This window comes from Hyalella azteca, unplaced genomic scaffold (genome assembly GCF_000764305.2).
Source record: "Hyalella azteca isolate HAZT.00-mixed unplaced genomic scaffold, Hazt_2.0.2 contig17082, whole genome shotgun sequence".
Classification (NCBI taxonomy): domain Eukaryota; kingdom Metazoa; phylum Arthropoda; class Malacostraca; order Amphipoda; family Hyalellidae; genus Hyalella; species Hyalella azteca.
This window is the reverse complement of record NW_025946882.1, coordinates 89,470-111,374: the sequence shown is the minus strand read 5'-3', so window position 1 is coordinate 111,374 and position 21,905 is coordinate 89,470. Positions and strand designations below refer to the sequence as shown.

General features: G+C 37.4%; 1 protein-coding gene across 1 annotated transcript; it reads left to right on the top strand.

Moving 5' to 3' along the window:
* The first annotated feature begins 406 nt into the window (after positions 1–406).
* On the top strand, positions 407–21,563 carry LOC108665062 (E3 ubiquitin-protein ligase XIAP-like). The gene is made up of 6 exons (XM_018151779.2): positions 407–472; positions 12,157–12,990; positions 13,309–13,578; positions 14,483–14,628; positions 15,733–17,047; positions 17,975–21,563. The coding sequence occupies exons 2-6, from the start codon at positions 12,249–12,251 to the stop codon at positions 18,169–18,171; spliced, it is 2,670 nt and encodes an 889-aa protein (XP_018007268.1). The 5' UTR covers positions 407–472; positions 12,157–12,248; the 3' UTR covers positions 18,172–21,563.
* Positions 21,564–21,905: the final 342 nt, after the last annotated feature.

Here is a 21,905-nt window from a genome sequence, read left to right as displayed (position 1 = left end):
TCAAAAAAGTGTGATGTCACGAAATGTATACGATGGATGACGTTCGAGACTGTCCATCTTGTACATAAAATTCATATATACGTATAATGTTAGATAGTTATGAACATCAATGATTTAAAAATAAAATATAAAAAGGCCAGTATACGATTTTCAAAAATTTTGGAAAATACGTTTCGTAATTAAGTCGACAAAAAAATCCAAAACCAATAGTGCATTTTTTTCATAAATGAGAAAATGCGCTAAAAAGGCAACATTGGTCCTCTAATAGTGTACGTGTTATTAATCAGCAGATTAGGATATGATAATACCTTGATAACATCTCATATAAAAACTGTATCGTGTCATTGCAGCTCTTTAACCAGTTCCACTTCATATTGCATGCCAACAAAAATATTGCTCTCCACATTGTGCACAACTAAAGAAAATTTTTTAGTTATGTTTCCATCAACTAAAAAAGATGCTACTCATGCAGGTACGTTGTTATAGTACGGCGGCGTTCAACTACTTGGAAGAAATTTAAATTTTTATATCTTAAAGTTAATGACAATCTATTTTCTCCCACAATTTTACGTGCAACAGAAAATTTCAATTTTTTTCATCAAGGGTTTTTGCCGTGGCGATTTTGCCTTACATAAAGCACTTACTAAAGACATAAAAGTTTGTAAATCGGTTCCTACGTGTACTTAAAGAGTGTACTCCTTTAATGATTATTTTGAAAAGGTCATGCATGTTTGAATTAATCTACGCCTGTAGCGTATCCAAAAATATCAAACGCAGTCACCAAAGGAGCAGCAATTTCTTGAATTTTATTTGATGTTATTTTTTATTTCCCTAATTTTAGAGCATAAATGTCTGTGTATAGCTCGTTCGAATAGTAGTATTTGAACTGACATATGAAACTAGACTGACAGAACCTTTACTCCAGATATATTTTTTTATTTAAACGTCATTAATTGTCACTTGCTGAGTCCTGAAAATGAATTTTTAATTTGCACATCTGAAGTCCTCAAAGCATTGCATGAGACATATTATTTAAATATCATTAATTTAATATCATATTTAAATATCAAGCTTATTATTTAAATATCGTTAATTGTCACTTGCTGAATACATAAATTTGAATTTGAATTTGCTCATCAGAAGTCCTCAAAGCACTGAGATCTCACACAGACAATAGAGTCCTAAGGTTTGTTTCGGCACGGTCCACGGTCACGCTACCACGCCATCTTCACGACGTTCACCCGGCATTTCAATAACAATATTTTTTGCTTTTTCAGCTTTCACTATTTCAGTTCGTATCATTCTACGTTGAAATTAGCTTTTCACGCACCCTGTCTAATTATTGGACTTTTTAGTGCCGTAAGAAATTTAGTGCCATAAGGCAATGATTCACGACGAATGCACTTATAGTCATCTGATAGCTTATCAATAGATAATACACGTCATGATAACCGTCCTTATTAATCGTCATTATAAGGTCGCATAACATTAAACAATTTGGCACTGCCATTTAATTCAACAAAACTTAGAAGCCATTACGCTGGCGAAAACAATATCAATTACAACTAATTAACCCATTGTTAATGATGTCTAGCGATCGATTTATAAACGGATTATTATATGGTATATGTGCGCAATGATATTGCCGAACTGATGCAGCGTTTACGTATTTAGATACGCTTGATACGCCCGCTTGATACGCCCGCTTGATACGCCCGCTTGATACGCCCGCTTGATACGCCCGCTTGATACGCCCGCTTGATACGTCCGCTTGATACGTCCGCTTGATACGCCCGCCTGATACGTCCGCTTGATACGCCCGCTTGATACGCCCGCTTGATACGCCCGCTTGATACGCCCGCTTGATACGCCCGCTTGATACGCCCGCTTGATACGCCCGCTTGATACGCCCGCTTGATACGCCAGGGTCTCCTCGCGCATACCAGGCAGGATATCTCAATAACGCACACCGCGGCCATAATGATGACTACGGTGAAATAATTACAATTTCAAATGACAACATTTCTATTTATTATTTTCGTGATTATGCTAATAATTATAATGAATACTGCTGGAATGTAATTCGTGACGAATACAATTTTCAGCGTTTTTCTGACAATGGTAATATTTTTGTAACCGTTAAAATCGTTAATTTTATGCTAATTTTGCGTATTATGATATCACACGTCATTATTTGTGCACTGTGACATTTCTTGTAATTTTTGTGTACATTAAAGCTGTTATATGTTATGTTTGTAATATATATTGTTAAATTGTTCTGTCTTATGCTTAGCAGTTTTATTTTTAGTTCAAAAAAATCCACTTCTTTCCAAATATAGCCTCCACTCTGCAATCCGGGCAGCATGTATTGCTTCCTTTCTCGGGCTTTATTTCCCAAACTTAAACATACCTGCGTATTATTGATACTTGAAAGTTGTGTTTTACCTATATTATGTTTTGCTTTAGTTTTTTTAAACTCACTCATGTGACCAAGCCTACCCACGAACTTTTCTGCCCCAACTCTACCCAACAAACTTACTTGCTCAAGTATACCCGACTCTCTTATTTGCACCAACTCTGCCCAACTTACTGCCTGCCCCAACTCTACCCGATATATCGTTGCCTGGGACTGCTACGTCGAAACGTATACTATGGATATTAAGGATACTGAGGACACTAAGGATACTAAGGATTCTAAGGATTCTAAGGATACTAAGTAGCCCAATACTTTCTTTAATCAGAGCTATTATGAGGGCTTGTACACAGAGACAGTATAGTGGCTGCCAGTACAACTTTCAGATGCTAAGCGCAACTGAAAGCATGAAAATTATCATGTTTCTGACTAACATTGATGGAAAAATTTATTTAATAGCGTGCTGATTATCATTCTACTGGTCTCATGTAAAGGGTTACTGGACCCATACTCGGCCAATGACCTTCTAGCTTATTTATTATAAATTATTTATAATAAATTATTTATAATAATTACCACACGAGGGCAATAGCACGGCAATTATTTGCAGACAGTATTTGTAGGTTGTACTGTACTGGCCGCCACTGTTGTCCCCGTGTACAGTACCAGCGAGCACCATTAACAGCCAGGAGATAAATCGCAAGCATCAACATTCTTAACTAATCTAATCCAATCTTCTTGCGTTTTTCCTCATTAATATGATTTTTTTCTTTTTATTGGCTTTATTATGATGTTCAACTATCATAATATTCAACATTAATTATTACAAGTATATTATAGAGACTTAGGGAGCTGGATTTAAATGAACCAAACCCACTGAAACAAGCGAAGTAGTGTGAGTTGACGAAAACCTTTGAAACGAGTAAATTGATTTGAATGAACGAAACCCAATGAAATAAGTGGATATTATGAATGAACTAAACACACTGAATTAAGTACCGTATAGTACGTATTAGGAGTGACGCAATCCGCCACAACAAATAACAAATAGTATGAATGAACGAAAGTTTCTGAAACAAGATAAATTTATGAATGAACGGAACCCGCTGAAAATTATAAAATAATGTGAATGAAGGGAACCCGTTAAAGCATAAAATAAAATGATCAAACCAATTAATATAGAAAACAAGTTGAAGCAAGAAAAATTATATGAATGAAAAATTAATAAAATAATCGAAATAGGCGAAAAAAATAGTGACACAAATAAAGTGGTATGAATGAGCGAAAGCGTGTGAGAAGAGTAAGATTGTATGAATGAGCGTAATCAATCTAAGCGCGTAAATTATTATGTATGAACTAAACCAAATGAAATATTTATAATACTGTAGAGTGAATAAACGAAACTATCTCAAATCGCACATTTAACCTTTCGACCACTTGCAACTGCATTTATTATTTAAAAACTAAATTCAAGAAACATTAATCATTGTTCAACTTCACCTTGCATAATCAAAATTCGAACCCTTATCCTCTTGACATTATGTCATTATGTATGCATGTTAAGGAGACATGTTCAACATCATCACACTTGCCATTATTCGAATTGTAAACGCAACCTTGTTATAATAACCAATCATATATAGATCAAAGTTTTGATATGAGTACAATATGAATTAATATATCAAGACATATGGATCGCATTTATAGCAAGCTTGTCAGAACCTTCGAAGAAATAATCTCATGTATATATTTGACCAAATTTTTCCGTGTGTTTAATTAAAGCCCATATGGCACCGCAATATATATAATTGGGGGCCGTATATACGGGCGCGTATCCGGGATACTTATCGTGTAAAGATATTGTTTGGACCTGAAAATTTGTTCTACGTCGGAGAATAGCGAAGGATAATGGTAAAGGATAGTAATACTGGGAAGAAAAGATTAGATTGAAAATTTATTTTCTGGAATGGGTATGATTAAAAATAATATAAATCCGTAATTTTTGACTTTGAAAGGAAAGGCAGAAAAAAATTCGTCAGGGAGATCAACAAGCAACTTTCGTCAATGCGTTCACTGAACAGTATGTTCAAAAAATAATGTTCTTTATAATTTTCGCCGAACTGTTCGTTTAACGGTCGTAATGATGTTCCTAGAACACTCTGTTCTAAGAACAGCTATCGTAATAATGCTCCCCGACATTCGTCAGGCGCCAGAGTCCAAATACGTATAACACAAGCGAACCGGAAGTGTTATACGTACAGGTGGGCGTCACGCTATAGTGATAACATATCGAAGTGGTTGATAAAATTGAGAAAATATATAGTGAAATGTTAGTCCTTATGGTGTTGGTAGATCCAGAAGCCGTAGAACAGTTATTTACTGGCCAGTAAAATGCCTACACTTCAATAACTCCTTCGTGGATCTTGGATTAATTGTGATGGTCTTTAATAACCAATTTATTGATTAAATTCATCATGATAAATGTTGTCAATTATTGACTGTATCATTAGTTGTTCAAAATCATTTAATTAATCATCAGCATCGGAGACGGCGCTAAGAACCTTGACCTTGTAGCAAATGTCTGTGAAATAAAAAGTTTTGTGCTTACACAATGCAAGCACATTTTCATTTTTACTCTGGAATTTTTTTGTTATTAATAATTTATTATTTTTTATTATTAATATTACATTTACATGTTTTTTGCATATTCGGTATTGTCAGTTGCTCTTTTCATTGTTCGATCGCTCACGGCTTTTGAAAGTACTCTTCACAAATCCAAAAGTCAGCCCACAAAATCACTTATAAACTTTTGCACCTATGTATACACTTTTTTTCACCATATATATCGCCTACTGACAATAAAATGTTTCAGCTGTTAGCGCTGAAAATTTTACCATCGTTCTTGTCAGGACTTTGAAGCAGTGACACACTAGAAGCGAATTTCGCCAGCAGCGAAAATCCGGGCAATAAGTACAAAAGTAGAACAATTTTAGTCGAAAATTGTGCCAACATGCGGACACAAGTTAGGTGTTGTACTGTTGTATACTCGCGTCCGAGTTCAGTGATCACGAAGCGTTGCCATTAGAATGAGCGGTCTTCAGAACCTCATCCAGTAGCTCCCTTCTACACACTCACAGAGCTGAGCTTCTCAACCGAACTATGCGTACCTCGCTTGCTCTCTCTAGCCCTCATCCACCACCTCTTTCTGGAAGATTTTTTTTTCTCTCTCACTCTCTTTCAGGTTTACTCACTTCAACTTTTACGTCACTGTCTTCCAGGTTAACTCACTTCAACTTTTACGTCACTCTCTTCCAGGTTAACTCTCTTCAGCTTTTATCTCACTCTCTTACAGGTCAACTCCGTTCAAATTTTATCTCACTCTCTTCCAGGTTAACTCCCTTCAACTTTTATCTCACTCTCTTCCAGGTTAACTCCCTTCAACTTTTATCTCACTCTCTTTCAGGTTAACTCACTTAAACTTTTATCTCACTCTCTTCCAGATTAACTGTCATCAACTTTTACGTCACTGTCTTCCAGGTTAACTCACTTCAACTTTTATATCACTCTCTTCCAGGTTAACTCCCTTCAACTTTTACGTCACTCTCTTCCAGGTTAACTCACTTCAACTTTTCTCTCACTCTCTTCCAGGTTAACTCACTTCAACTTTTACGTCACTGTCTTCCAGGTTAACTCACTTCAACTTTTACGTCACTCTCTTCCAGGTTAACTCACTTCAACTTTTACCTCACTCACTTCCAGGTTAACTCACTTCAACTTTTGCGACGGAAGGTTGCACGATGCATTCGATGATAAGCGCATCTATGTTACCGTTTCATGAATTAAATCCACCATGTTTTTATTTTATTTGTTTTATTCCTCCATTTATTTCTCATCATCAATGCTCTATTCTTTCATTTGACGCATTCGTAGTTTAAGCTCTCGCCCTATTTTCTTATTATTTTTAGTCGTATTAGTGGTTTCCAAAAATCTTCACTATGATGCATAATTCAACACAAATGCCAAAAAAAAAACTTTTATATGGTAATGTTAATTCATTGTCAAATCCATATCGTTACATATTACAGTCGTGGCCTGCTTGAAATTTCAATATCCTAAAAGAAATTCATCTGGTGACATTAGGAATTTAGGAGCAAGGAAAATGCCAAGAAGATCTATTATATTTATATTTTATCTATGTGCAAGCGTGAAGTATAGTCAATTTTCTTGACATTTTCAAGGCTTTCAAATAATTTACAAATTTTTCATTTACTCAAAAACGTATCAAAAATACATCAGTACCAGTCGGAAGAGTCCTCACCAGTTTGCATGAAAAGTATTTATATCTTATAAAGGAATTCACATGATCCCAATGAATACGTAATGCCACGTGAAGTGCCGCATTCTTCCAAGCCTGCGAATGTCCCTATTGAAAATTCAGCATATTTAACTCGGAAATTTTCTGGTAAAATTATGGTTCTCCCCTCTACCATAATTGGTCATAATCTTTGACAACCGCCGATGTCCGAATACTGTTACCAGTTTCATTAAAATAAATGAACTTAATTAAAATCGTTTATCTTGATGTACCGTAGGTTTTTCTCACAGCTGCGCTCATTTACGATCAATGACTCATGGTCATCCTCCACTTGCCAGTCATGGCTTTAGTAGGCGTTCTCAATGTTGGTGGTATAATGATTGGACAATACATTTTATCTAGTCTTAGTGGCAACGAATTCATTACAATATTTATCGCCTAAACTAATGAAAGTAACAGATTCCTTTTTTTACTCCCTGTCTGCTTCAGCATAATTGTGCAACATTTCCATCAAATTCCTTAGGAAAATTTATATCTTTTAAAAAAGTTGCTTTTCGAACGTAGTACTATATAAATATGATAAATTCATTACAGTTTAATACTAATATAATGAATGATTTAAAACTCATTTATTTAATTACATATTTGATAAAGTCTGCTGCAATAATTAATAAAACTGTCGGATGAGCAAAAGATATTGCTGGAACCTTCAGGAATTGCCCCGAAGGCTAATAGTGGTGCTAAAGTGCGATTGTATCGTATACCGTGTAGGAGAAATGTTTTGTTAAATTAGTTTCCATCGTTTGTTGTTCATAGATTTTTGATGTGTGAATCTGTTGTTGAGTTGATTTTTATTTTCCATATGGTTGTACAGGATCGAAGGACAGAATTATGTTCAATGCGCGTTAATGTTAGCAGCCGTTCTCAAAGTTTTAATCATGGCTGCCCTATCTTTCCTGTGTCCTGCTGCGTGCTGCTTGGTCTACGCCCACAGGCCACAGCACAAGACTGAAAAGAGTGTAGGCCTAGCATTGCAACTTACAGTAATAATTTGTGTTGAAGTACGCCGCTAAGAGTTTTGAATTAATCCAAACGTTCCATTTGCGCGGTATTATGTGTGGAAACTGTGGATTGAAGCGAAATGATTCATTGTCAACATCCAATCGCTAATGATCCCTATGAGGCTATGACTGTGTCTAACTGTCTAGGTAGCTATGTGTCACAGTGTCAGGCACTCAGGCTGTCAGCAAGTTGAATTTTGGAGACTCCTGAATTCCACATACCTAGCTATATCCGGACTCCAGATCATTTAGATGAAGGGATTTATTCTTTTTTCAACTGATGTACCTATATATTGGGTAAATGGGGCATAGTGGCAAAGCAGAGAGTTTTTATGGACTCTCCCTCAAGTTCATTTTTGAGTCCTATAAGTAGTAAAGTAGACCAGAAAAGTATCTTGGATCATGGTGGCAGGGAATTATTGTGAGTACTTATTGGTCCACCGCCGTGCGTCGGTCTTAACCCTTCGCAAGGCCCCTCGGCCCTCGCCCCCATGCCCTTGGCCCTTGGGCCCCTCTTGCAAGTTGTAATGGTCTAAACTCAACAGTTCGACCCCTGGCCCCATCCCCATGGCATAGTGGCAAACCAGTGATTTTTTAGAATCAGTTCATTTTTATTTCCTCATTTACTCAAGATTTTAACAGATTTCTTATGTATGATAATTCTGGTATCCAAGATACTTTACTGGTCTACTTATAGGACTCAAAAATGAACTTGAGAACGAGTCTAAAAAACTCTCTGCTTTGCCACTATGCCCCATGGTCTCATCACAACTCCCTTTAGAAATATGTGGAGTTTCGAAATTGATAGTAATAAATCAATAAATATTTGAACTGGGAAATTCCTTAGTTACTTTCGTTGGTTCCACAATGATATCAATGACGTAAAAAATTACAATGACATCGGTTAAGCCTCACTGCCTCAGAGGCTCAGCCATGATTCTAGCTTTGCTAAGTCCTTACACTCTTACCTCTTAATTCATGATGTTAGAACTTCGATATTCAAATGTTGAATATCTGTCAAGTGTCAATATCACAATCAAGATTATTTCACAATCAGAAATATGTTATAATATCACAATCGAAAATATTATTCACAAATAACCATTCATTTCAATGCCGAAATGGACTCCCATCTAATCACGCTAGCCATATGTTTACAAATGTCACAAACAGTGACGTATGTCGTCCCATGGTGACGTCATCATACACAAGAACACATGGAGACAAAGAAAGCAATATTTCGCTGCACCACAAACAAATAAATGTAAATAATTGGTAATATAAAAGTTTTTCTGGAACATTTTGAGAGACTGTGCCTAAGCAGAATACTCGTATCGGTAGAATTTGAAGTGCGGACGGAATACGCCTCACCACGTGCCGAATATAGCCACACACAGTGACGGAATATAGGGATTTGGTAGGTTTCCATTCTAAAGGCTTTTAAATAAATATGGCAACATTTTGTGACGTTTCGTTGTTGCTGACACATAGTACGGTGTTTTGAGAGTCACATAAAGCAAACAGAACTTGAGTAATGCATACGGTTATTTTTTTATAGTTTTTTGTTTCTCGATGCTTCCTTAATGTGACGGAATATACCGCGTTTACCCTATCTTCATGCAATCTAAATAAACCAATAAACATTAGGTATATTAAACAAAAAGTAGATTGCCAAATGCCAATTGCCATTATCCACCAACATCATCTACCATGGCCTTGCAGATCTCACTTCTCTCACTGATCTCACAGTCACTGATCATAATAACATATGAAAACCCAAAATATAGAAGTTAGAACATAAAATACTTCAGCCAATTGGTTAAAGTTTAGACTGTTCAAGGCTATCAATTCTTTAATATTTCACACAATGTTTAGGTTATAGAATTATAGATGCTAGCATGATGGGGGCACTGGGCAGGCCTGGCAGGGTGACCCAGTGGTTACAGTTCAGAGTACCAGGATTGGAGCAGAGAGACATGGGTTCGTTCCCAGCTCTGTGCAACAGTTTCTGGTCAGAATCGGCAAGGAGATTGGGCAGTTAAGCACAGGTGCACAGTAGAATGGGAGCAGTGAGTTGCCAGTTCAAGACTGCAAAATGCTGTGTATGTTCTGCAATGTTAAGAATTGGCGACAGGCCTACGGCCTAATAAACTCTGAAACTGCTATTATTATTCTTATTATTATTATGAGCATTAGGTTGGCAAGACTGCAGGCTGGGTTGTGAGAAAAAAAAACATTTATAAAATTGGAATAACCTAACCATAATAATATAACACAAATAGTCATTCAGGTCCTAAGAGGCCCCCCATAGCTAATATAAAACTATACAGTGCAATAATTGACAAACAGCAACAATAAATCATATGAATTTCTCTTCCCCTTGATTTCATCTCACCCTTAACACAAACTTTCACACCTCTCTAGCCTCTTCTTTTAATGTTGCTTTTACCTGGCTTGGTCTCCCTTTTTCCTTCCTACTAACAAGTGAATATGTGATGCATGGCTGATGGCTGTTGCAATGGCCTTACACTGAAATGTCTTTTTTTTCTCAGAGTCACCCCACCCCAAATCCAATCCAAATTCAATATAAACCCAACTCCCAGCCCTCAGGTCTGAGCCTGAAATAGATGATAAATTTTTAACTACTGTCTGATATATATTTGCTGTGCCATCTTTACCTGAGATTAGTTATTAGAAATGCCTGAGTGATGTTCTTTTGCTTCAAAAATCATATCAAAGACAATGTAAAATCATGTCCTTTTGCATCAGAAATTGTATCAAAGACAATGTAAAATCATGAAGCCTGACTCAAAAAATGCCATCCAATCTATATGAATTTTGTAGAATTGGAGATTTATGACAACTTGAAAATAAATCACTTTCTTGTTAAAAATCCTTCATGTTATCCGAGTGCTTTCTGAAAAGTACATCATTATAGTTATTGGTTACAAAACTTCTTCATTAAAATTTCTACTGTAAGTTCACTGAGAATTTTCAACCTTTTTAGCGCATTTTCTCATTTATGGAAAATAGGCGCAATTGTGCTCGTCATGTCCGTCCGGCTGTCTGTCCGTCCATCCGTCCGTCTGTGACCACGTTCTCATCGACGAGAAAATGCGCTCTCTGTCACTCACTGCAGTGAGTACTGAGTCATATTTTCTAGTGATGAGAAACTGTGAGCCCCTTGACAATGATGTTACTGCAACAGCATCTCACTACTCATGCATTCTTTATCTAATTTTTCTGAAATCAGTTCAGGACAATAAACGAGGCGTCAGTGTGTCCAAATTTTACAAATATTAAATTTAAATAAACTTAAATTAACTAAATATGATAACAAGCACTGACTACTATGTTGGTAGTGTTAGAGGTAACCCGTAACAGGACTCTGGCAGAAAAGGCAATTGCAAGCCATGCATTGTGCCTGAGGTTGTTTGTTGCACAGGGTTCAGGAAAACAATAGCCTAGTGATACTGTTCACCTTCCTGGGCCTTACAACAACATTCAGCCACCATTTTATTTAATATTTGGTGTTATGTATTTCTATTTATTTATAAAAGTAAGGAACCGTTATATTAATAGAGAATGGCACTTACATAAAAAATAAAAGCCAGTGCCAAAACCAAGGCATGAGGTCAACTTAACCTCAAATAATGACGTATAACAGTTTGCCAGCTTGTACTCAGTCTGAAAAGCAAAAATAGAATGAAACCTGATGAACCTAAGGAGTGTGCTAAATCCATCCATAGAATGACACATACAATTTTAAAATGATTATATAATCATTTTATGCAGTCTACTTACAATGTTTACACAGAACATTATACTCTTGCTTTAATTTTATACTTTTACTCAACATATCTTTGCAGCGCAGGAAAAGGGGGTTTGCAGAACCCCTGGTATGAAAATCTTTAGAAGGCTTTTCCTGCAACAGCAGTTTGAAAATATATTGAAAAATCATCAAGGAGTGTTGAATTCTTATCTCCTTGGGTTTAAATTCCCACAACATAAATGTCCCACTATGTGACTGGTTTTGCAACTAGCAATGCATTTGTGATGATGTTGCTTTTATAATACATTATGAATAATGCAAAGGGGATTAGTTTGCATTGAAAATTGTCTGTGTTGAACTGACCCTAGACTACAGGAAACTATCAATGCATTCCAATTTCAAAAAAGTGACTGCAGTGTTGATGAACCTTATCATTAAAATTGGATTAATTCATTCTATGTTCTTGCTTGGAAGTTGGTGTCTTGAATTTTTTCTTTCATTCATTGAAGCCTGTACACTATGTATATAGGATACTTCAGACTGAGCCTAATTGTATTAAAACTTATCAATTTTGATGTTGGTCTTTTTCTTTCAGATCAATTCATGTCTGACTGACTGCTATTTTATCAAGCTCACTACAAGCATTCTGTGTTGGAATTGCCTCAGCAGCTTGAGAGTGTATTGGAAATGGGCAGTCCTTGTGCTCCCACTTCAGTTCTTGAGGACATCAACTACAGAGAACGTTCATGCAGCAACCTCCCAAATGAATTGGGGTCCCTCAAAGCTCGAGAGCTTGCAGAAGCTGGTTTTTACAATAATATCCCAGATGGTTCCTTGAAGTGTTATAAATGTGGATTTTCAATCAGCAGTCAACATGTTACCAGCATACAGCAAATTCAGCATGACCATGCCCAAAGAACTCCAGGTTGCAGTGAAGCACAAAATCAATTTGAGAGGAAACCAGTAGTTGAGGGCGCTGTAGCCCTGCCATGTAAAAGTGGCTTAAAGCCTTCACAAATGTCGATTGCTGAATCATCTTCATCATCAAGTCAAGATTCTTCTGGGGCAAGCACACCAACAGTTGTTTCCAAGCCACGTTTTGTGCAATGTAAAGGCTTTCACTCATTTGATTCGCTTAGATATGAAAGAGAAAGATTGTCAACATTCATTGATTGGCCAATTGACTGGCTAAGTCCTGAATCTCTTGCGAAAGATGGATTTTATTATTTGAGAGATAAGGATTATTGTTCATGTGTATTTTGCCGCGGTATTGTTGGGGCTTGGGAGCTTGGTGATGTGCCTCATCAGGAGCATCAGCGGCACTTCCCAAAGTGCCCCTTTGTTAGAGGACACCCTGTTGGCAATGTTCCTCTTACTCAAGGAGATCTGCTTGCTTCCCTACCTGCTGTCGGGCCGTTAAATACAAACTGTGGGTATTTTTGGACATTTTTATCATCTATATAATAATTAAACTTTTGAAATACTAGTTTAGTAACTTGAGTGGTTGATTGTATGCCTAGGTTTATATATAAGTGAATAGGCTACCATGAATTCTTGCTTGGTGTGTGACAGTGTGCTACAGAAGATATTATTACCACTCGAATTAATTACATTTACCCAAGCACTTGCTCAGTTGTATGTACAGTATAAGTATATATATTTTTTAGTGCATAAATGCAAAATCTCATGTTAGCTCATGAATTTTAGTCAAATTCAGATAATCATTTGACAAAAATCTTTTTCACAGGTGACCAAAATGGAGGAATCAAGTCTAGCATCAAGTGTGACTGCAAGAAAATTCTCTCACCTTCTTCCCCAAAGGAGGAATGCTCTCCTGCTCACTCTCCGAAACACAACCACCCTTGTCCTCATGCTCTCACAGGCCTACCTGAATATGCTGGGCCTAAGCGCAAGGAATTTTTGACTATTGAATCTCGGATAAAAAGCTACAAGAACTGGCCCAGAGGGGTGAAGCAACAGCCAGCCCAACTGGCAGAGGCTGGATTCTTTTATTGTGGTATGTTATTTCTAACAATATTATCAGGTTGCCTACCACCTTTTGCATGCCTTTATTTACTGCTCAAATGATTAAAAATTGAGGAGCTTTTATAAAATTATTCTATTTAAATTTTTTGTGCCACAACAGATTTCTTTCACTATAATAATTACGGAACTAGTGTTTGTTGAATCTTGACCCTGGAAAATTTGGTCATTCAAAGAATGAAGATGAAGTAAATGGAAACTGGTTTCTTGGTTGCCTTTGTGTTGAGGTATAAAAACAATACTGACGCCAACTCTGACTGCTGGATTGATTTGGCAACCATGTTGGTTCTACACTCCAGCCTACTGCACCTAATGTCATATGCACGTTATCTGAAGGATAAAATCATTCCTTGTTCATTCATTGTTAACTATTGCCTTCAGAAAGTAGACTGTGCAATTATTGTGTGGCTGATGTATATTTATAGCTCTGCTCAATTGTGTCCTTATTACTAAATTTCAGTTTTTTTCTTTAATTCCTTCATAGCACCAATCGTTTTTGATGTGATGAACGGCACTTTTTATGCATTAATTTAGTAGAAGTAACGTGACCAAAATGGAGGAATGGAGTTTTTTGGCATTTGTTACCGTCATAGTTCAACATTTACTTGCAAATAATTTGTGCAAGTGTTTTCAGATTTTTCATTTTAATTCCACATTGTTTCTATAAATGTTGATTGTTTTGAACAGGATTTAAATTGCAAGCTGGTGTGCAGTTTCTATAAATGTTGATTGTCTCGAACAGGATTTCAATTGCAAGTTGGTGTACAATTTCAATAAATGTTGATTGTCTTGAACAGGATTTAAATTGCAAGCTGGTGTGCAGTTTCAATAAATGTTGATTGTCTTGAACAGGATTTAAATTGCAAGTTGGTGTGCAGGTTTGAGTGACCACGTGCGGTGCTACCACTGCGGCCAAGGTCTCAGGAACTGGGAAGAGAATGACGAGCCCTGGGTGGAGCATGCCAGGTGGTACCCCAACTGCCACTATGTGCTTCTCAGTAAAGGCATCGAGTTCATTGATCAGGTATGTTTTTTCATATACTGCAGTAGTGTTTTGAGTCGTTTTCAGCATCTTTTTTATCTTCAAATTCCTACCATGGGGTTCAAGTCCTTATGTCCCGGTGGTCAAAAGGTTTGCACCCAATTGAATGTCTCGGTTTCACTCTCTCATATCATGTGATGGTCTTCCAAGTTCCCATTGTTATTTATGCTGTTGTATTTCATTATTTACATTCATTACCTGGACCTGATAGATTGAATTGTACTCGTCACCTATTCCTGCCTATCGATTATTATCCCTTTTGCCAAGCAGATTTTTATTGTTGGCTGATTTTTATTAAAATTTCTTACTGCTTTGTTTGACCTTGTCATATTGATTCCTTTGTAATTTTTATCTAATTTTGATGCCTCTTATACGCCATTAATTTTATTTTCCTTTGCAAGTATCTCCCATTTTATATCCTGAGATTGCATAATAACTGTGCTGATTTGATTATTTAAATAGTGAATGTGGACTTGTTATTTTATTTTAGATATCAACAATATTTTGCCTATTCTCTAAGGGAGCGCAGCCATGCACCACTAATTTTGTGCACCAATCAGCTGCATATTAATCCTGCTGTCAGTAACCAGCCCATGACATATCTTGTTCTAAATATGATATGACATCATCTTGCTTTTTAAATAAATTCGACCATGGGCTGATTCGATGCACGGGACACATACGGAGGGGTTGATGGAGGGCATCATATCTCATGCTCTGGCGCACGGTGTTTCCGAGTGGCGCAGAATTTTTCTGCGCACCAGCAAACGATTCTGGGCCAAACTATTGCAGGCTGTTTTCCTATGGGCTGATTGGTCTACTTCAAAGGATGTGATCTGTCTGGTAGCTTGCAGCTGATAATGTTACAGTCAAGAAGTTTTATAGGCTACGTTCTTGAGAGAAGGGATCATGAAAGTCCATTCGAATCACGGCAGTGGTGGTCTCCAAAAGGCATCCCTTCTCTAAGAATAGTAAGATGATAGTCTTCTCCATTATTTGTTCTCGGATTATTGTGTAATAAGATAGTAACTTTGTGTATTGATAAAATTTTAATGTTATGTTTGCTAATTGTCATTCACATTTCAGGTACGCCGAGAAAATCCACCCTTCTTTAAATGCAATTCTGGAAAGAATGGCACAGACTCCTGCAGGGGCGCCGAGACCAGCGACTTAGCTCACCAAGCAAGCACATCTCCTTATGTGTCACACAGCTACTCAGCAGATGTTCGGTCTAATTACCGAGTGCATATAACGGACGAGCAGCTGGATGTTCTCATGGATCTCGATGTACAGAGAGCCGTACTCGAGATGGGCTTTGCTAGACCTGCTGTTAAGAGAGCTTTGAGGTACAAGATAGAGGAAACGGGTGTTCCGTTCTTCAATTTAGAGACCTGTATTGAGCGGGTGTTGGCATGCAGCGAGGAAAGTAATGCTAATGACGAAGCTCACAGGCAGCAAGAAGCCAAATTGGCTGCCTACCAGCGAGAACGAGAAGACAGAATTCATCAAAGTCATGAAGACAGCCTCCTAAGAGAAGTTAACAATATCAGCACTACTACTGCTGCTGTAGAAAGGACAAGCCAGTCTGAAGGAGAGGATGTTGTCAACACCCAACGAATAGAGAGATTATCTTCACTGATGCCTTCTGCTGCCTCGCCCCCACGCGGTTCACGAACACCCATCATAACCAGCCCTGTGATGCCTCCTCGCCGGTTCAATGCTGCTGTTAGCAATCTTATTAGCGATGAAACTTCTTCCCAGGGTTCGAGTACACAATCTAACTCCTCACTCAGTGATGATGTTCAGTCATTGGACCGAACTTTTGACACCAGTCAATTGGAGGAATATTTCATGGAGCATGAGTCCATGGAGCCAGTGGAAAGGGTAGTCCAGTTTCTTAACGAGTCAGCAAGGGATGCTGCATCCAACAACACCAACTCAACTCATACTTCTCCTGTGAATGAGGCCTTCAATGACACATCTACTCCTAGAGCATCACCAATACCCAGGAGCATGGACTTTACCACTGGATCTGAACCTGAAATTATCAGCTCTTCAGGCATGGATGTGAATGTTCTTACCTCTTTGACTCCTCCCCTCTCTCAGTCCCCTTCCCTGCCCCCTTCATCCCCTTCCTCGTCATCCTCAACAATGTCGCTGGCAGCAGACCCTATCAGTCTGGAGATGCTGCGGCAAGTAGATCGAGTCATCAGCAAAGCAGATGCCACGCAGAAGCACGTGCGTCGCAACCTTTCGAACTGCTCTGCAAAAAGCTCGACGAGTTCCAAGTCTTCAGTGTGCAACCTTGAAAACTGCGAGCTCATGGCTGTTGAAGCTGGTGGCAGCTCTGATGGAGAGGCCTTATCGCTCGAGGAGCAGCTGCTAAAATCTGAGCAGAAAGGTAAGATCATTTTACTATTATTACTCTAAAAATATTACGGTACAGGACTTCATTTTATTTGAGTGAATTTCTTATACCAGCTTTTTCGTTCTGAATTTTACTTATGTATTCCTTGTAAAATACATCTAGAGTAACTTTGTTGCGATGAGATGACAAATTCAAATCACGAAGTGTCTAACTAAAAATATTTTCATAGGTTTTAGATGCACTAGAGAAACCTTGTTCTGCAGTGTTAGTGTCCGGCACTTATGTCGGGTGTAGTTTACTTTCGTTTCTTTGCAGTCCATAGACAGTGAACAAACTTGCTCCAAGTCTTTGACATCAAAAACAAAATTGTGCATAATCCTACTCTGTTCTGCAGCGCATTTTTCTTCGTCCTGCCGTTCATTTTTGCCTCAGATACCAGTTTTCATTTTTTTAGATGCCAGGCTTTCAATTTACTTTACTGCGCAGAAGCCAACACTGTGAAGAAATGGCCTTATAATGTACCTACTAGCAATTCCAGCGTTTCAAAGTGCTAGTATGTGTGTACACTATCATCATTCGCTTCTTGGTGGTTCTTCATATCGTTTTTAATGAAATAGTTTTTAATAGCCGTTGTCTAGTGTTGGAAATCTGGTAAAAGCTTTCTTTCTGAAAAATTTTGTGCTTTTTCATTTTTTCATGTATGATATTTCTCAAGCTTTATTTACAACTTAGTAGGTACTGTATTCAATACCCTTTCACCGATGACCTTTTTATGTTGAATTGTATGTTTGGTAGAAAGCAATTGTTATAGATTTTAGTGGATTCCATTTAACCTCATTTAATACTGTGGTTTTATTTTCTTCACTGTATATTTGCCTGGCCCCTTTTCGTTATTAATTTTTCAAAGTTGTCTTTTTAGTTAATGTTGACAATGCCGGTGATAAATGTGGCTCCTTGCAGTGCGCAACTTGACGGAACAAGTTGAGCGACTTCGGGAAGGCCGCTTGTGCAAGATTTGCATGGACGCTGATCTGAGTGTCGTCCTTCTGCCCTGCACTCACATGGCTACCTGCAGCAACTGCACCCTGGCTCTCTCCACCTGCCCCATCTGCCGCTCCAGCATCAAACATGTCATTAGACCTAACGTTGTGGCTTGAAGACAGTCGTGATCCAAGCAGGAGGATGAGTTGTGGCACGTTATGCTTCGCGTCGTTAACCTTATACTACACACGGCAATGGATTTGATAAATTACTACTTGCAGAGTACGACTTTTCAACTCTTGTTATGAGGTATAGAACGGAACGCGACTATAAAATTACTGTATATACTAACTTGGGGGTGTGCTCGTAATGGTATGTATTTAACCGGATATAAATAAACATTTTTGTACTGCCTATGCATTCTTGAAGCTGTTAAACCTCCATTAAACTGAATTTTTGGATAATTGCTTTCTTCTCAAGCAAACTTGGCAGTACGTAGTCTATATGCCTTTTTCTTTATACACTCAGAATGTGAGCAAACTTGATTTGTATTAGCTTAGGTTCTATAGTCATGTAACGAATATGAATGAAGCATCACCTTCACCAAGTTATTCTTGAGTAATGTTATAATGTTACTCTGATCATTGAAGATTTTGACTTTAACAATATCAATTTCTAACCTTGCTTGTCAATAGTTATGGCGGTAAAGTTCATGTTAATGGTTTGCGAAACAACTATTGTATTGGTTGTCGAATGGTCTGCTTTATTTATGCTGTCAGTTCTATTAGTTTATAGTTGATGCACTCTGTATCTGTATGCCCAATAATCCCTGTACAATGTACATACTTGTTATTGCTTTACTGTTATGTACAGATCTCTCTAAAAATAACTGATCTTATGAAGGGTTAAGCGGCATCGTTCTTTCTTCGTTATATTTACATCACCCGCATGCTTCGTGTTGCAAGCGTTGCATATGTTCCACCCGAACCGATCTTTGCTTGCTTTTAACGGCGCCTCCCCCTTGTGAGAACTTCGTCTTCCGTTCGCCTGTTCCGTTTTCGTTCATCCAGCTATAGGTAGTGCCGTGCTCGCAGTGTTCTCCTGTCCATCCCACGTATTATGAACGTAAAACAAAATACATTCTTCCACATATAGAAAGAATGAGTTCATTTATTGTGAATGTATGCTTTATTTATGGGGAAGAATGTATTTTGCTGTACGCTGTCAACAGCATTGCTTGAATCAGTTGAATGGAACAAATGCGTCGACTAGTTGAAATGTGATACATTTGGGCCCAGAGGGGATAGTCTTAAAGATAATGCTTGATGGTTAACATCGATGATTACGTTAACAATCATTGTTCGTGATTCAGTGCTTGAAAAGTGTCTTGAAGTAAATTGATGGTGTAAGTTGATTAATTGACTCAAACCGCTGTATGTGTTTTATGATATAACCCCACATACAAGAAGTGAATGGCAAAAACATTGCGCACGCTGAACGCGTGGGATATGTCAAACTAATCCTTGATTGGTACAACGTCTTTCAACGTTTCATTTATAACGGACAACCTTGTATCTCGTGTATTGTAGCTTCGGTAATCCTGTTCTAATTATTTTATTTAAGAAATTTTACTTGTTTATATTATTTTTTGGAGTGTTCTAACTGTGTTTGTTTTTTTCACTACGCGGTAAGTAACATACTACCAATCTAATCAATACTACTTCGTTTGAGCCTTGTCATTCATTAGTTGTATCTATAGCATGCGAGTTAATGCACTTCGCGTAAGTTCTAGATTATTTACCTTTTATAATTATATTTTACTTCCGGCCATTAGGCAAGTTGAACCATTGTTCATCATTTATATTATTTGATCTTGTTGCAGATGTATTGACATGTACTTCACTTTTGTTTTCCAGTCTCTTTATTCAGCAAGGAGTTTCGTATTGAACTTTGTTTCATTAGTTAAAACAGTGCTGTATCAAACGTGTATTCGGCACACAACTATGTGATCTTGATTAAAAGGCACAGTGAAGCAAAGAAATAAAGACTCAAAATAAATTAATTGTAAATTATTTTCAGCATTCGTGAAGGCCCTTGAACATTTAACGGTCCATGCGTATTTCAAACTGTCCTTATTTAGGCTCCGAACTTCGACATGCACGCAATCTTCTCGGTAACGTTTTTATATTATCTCTATTTTACTGTGCATTGAAACCTACATAAGATTTTCGCGTCGCGATTACTTCTGTAGTGAACTTTTGTGATATAGCGATTAAGAAATTCGCATTCATGGCTTTATTTACATACGTATCTCGTCGAGCTAAATTTGCAGTTTTGTAAAACCCTTAGCTGAGCAACCTTGAATCGCCACATGCTGCTTGTACTGCAAATCTTCCCTTGTTTGTTTTTTAAACCGTGAAATGCATCCTCTTCATTCAACTTTAAGTTTACAGTAATCACCAACAATGTTACTAACCAAACCAATATCTCCTATCGGAAACCAATATCTCTTGAAATTTTTGTCTTACTGATGTCTTGTAAATTTGGTCTTCTCGAAATCGTGAAACTTGTGTCTTATTATCGCAAAGATTAAAGGTAATATTATATCAAGTCACCTTCATCAATGCGTTTTAAGATACTTGGTACAGATGGATACTATCTCACATGCCACAGCTTTAAAATGCACTCAACTGTAAACCTTCAACGGATCTGATTTCAGAAACCAGGTTAGATTATTATATGAAATCCCGTATAGCTTGTGTATTGGTTAGCACTTCGCAAAGTGTTGGATAATTTTTGTTGTGATTTGAGCTGCAATATTGCTTTCTTTATTCAACGAAAGTGTAAGTGATTGTGTCGTGTATTTGGACATATCCTAAGATTATTATAAGAGCCACGCCTCCCGAGAGAAGCATCATATATCCTCACAGTAGCTTTTTTAATACAGTCAGTTTCCTTAGTAACATTTTGAGTTGTTAATGATATAATTAACCCTTGAATTCGCCTTTTAATCTCGTCTAATGTAAAGACCGCAGCGATAAGTTCTTTTCAATAACCTCTTAACTTTCAATGATTCCGGTCCCTGCTGCCAGTTTCCTCAGCCTCTTTGAACTCGTTTTCCGTACGTTCATGAAATGTTTTGAAATTCAATTCATAATTTAAAAGATTGAAATAATCTCCCCTTTTTGCCATCGAATCTATAACTCGAGTATCCATGAAGATGAAGGGAATTTTGACAACTGATATTTTCTTTGTTCTAGTGTCTATATATATATGACCGTAAATAAAGCTTAGTTTCCGCAGAAAGAAAAATTTTCTCAAGGATATCTATCACTTTTTCATGTCAAGAAATCTTTCACTCAAATTCTGAAATGTTTATGTTGGGATGCCCTTCTGACCATTTGAACGAACGTCGTTTGGTCGTGCGTTTTGTATAATTTAATGATCACCTTCGTGCGTAAACTAAAGCTTTATTTAAATTTTAGGTGCTCATAAATTTACTTCGTAGGAAAATGTTCTCCTAGCGAAGGATTTTAGTGTGCGAAAATAAACTTCTTTGAATGACTAAGGAGTGCGTCTGTTTCTTTCCTATAATTTCGTTTCGAAAGATCGGAAGTCCCATATGTTCCACTTGTTCAAAGCATTAGGAACATAACTGAATATATGTATCCAATTCCTACATCTAAATTTAATCTTTTCACGCGGTGGATTCACAGTGAACTGCTTCGAACTCTTAACTCATTATTTTTTACGTCCATCAAGATTATAGACAATAAAAAGATGCAAATCAAACAAAATAAGACGGAAGCTTGGTGAACGCTACAACATGTCCCAGTTTCCGCAGGCTGTGAACCGGAACCAGTCCGTAGTGACTAAAAGTAAGTTACAGTAAAGGTCGCTGGATCGCAGC

What these genes read in the sequence shown, in the direction of transcription:
- LOC108665062 (XM_018151779.2), top strand. Translation starts at nt 12,249, where the DNA reads ATGGGCAGTCCTTGTGCTCCCACTTCAGTTCTTGAGGACATCAACTAC. An exon ending in CGGGCCGTTAAATACAAACT is followed by an intron (nt 12,991 to 13,308) that starts GTGGGTATTTTT and finishes TCTTTTTCACAG; the next exon opens with GTGACCAAAATGGAGGAATC. An exon ending in GGCTGGATTCTTTTATTGTG is followed by an intron (nt 13,579 to 14,482) that starts GTATGTTATTTC and finishes GTTGGTGTGCAG; the next exon opens with GTTTGAGTGACCACGTGCGG.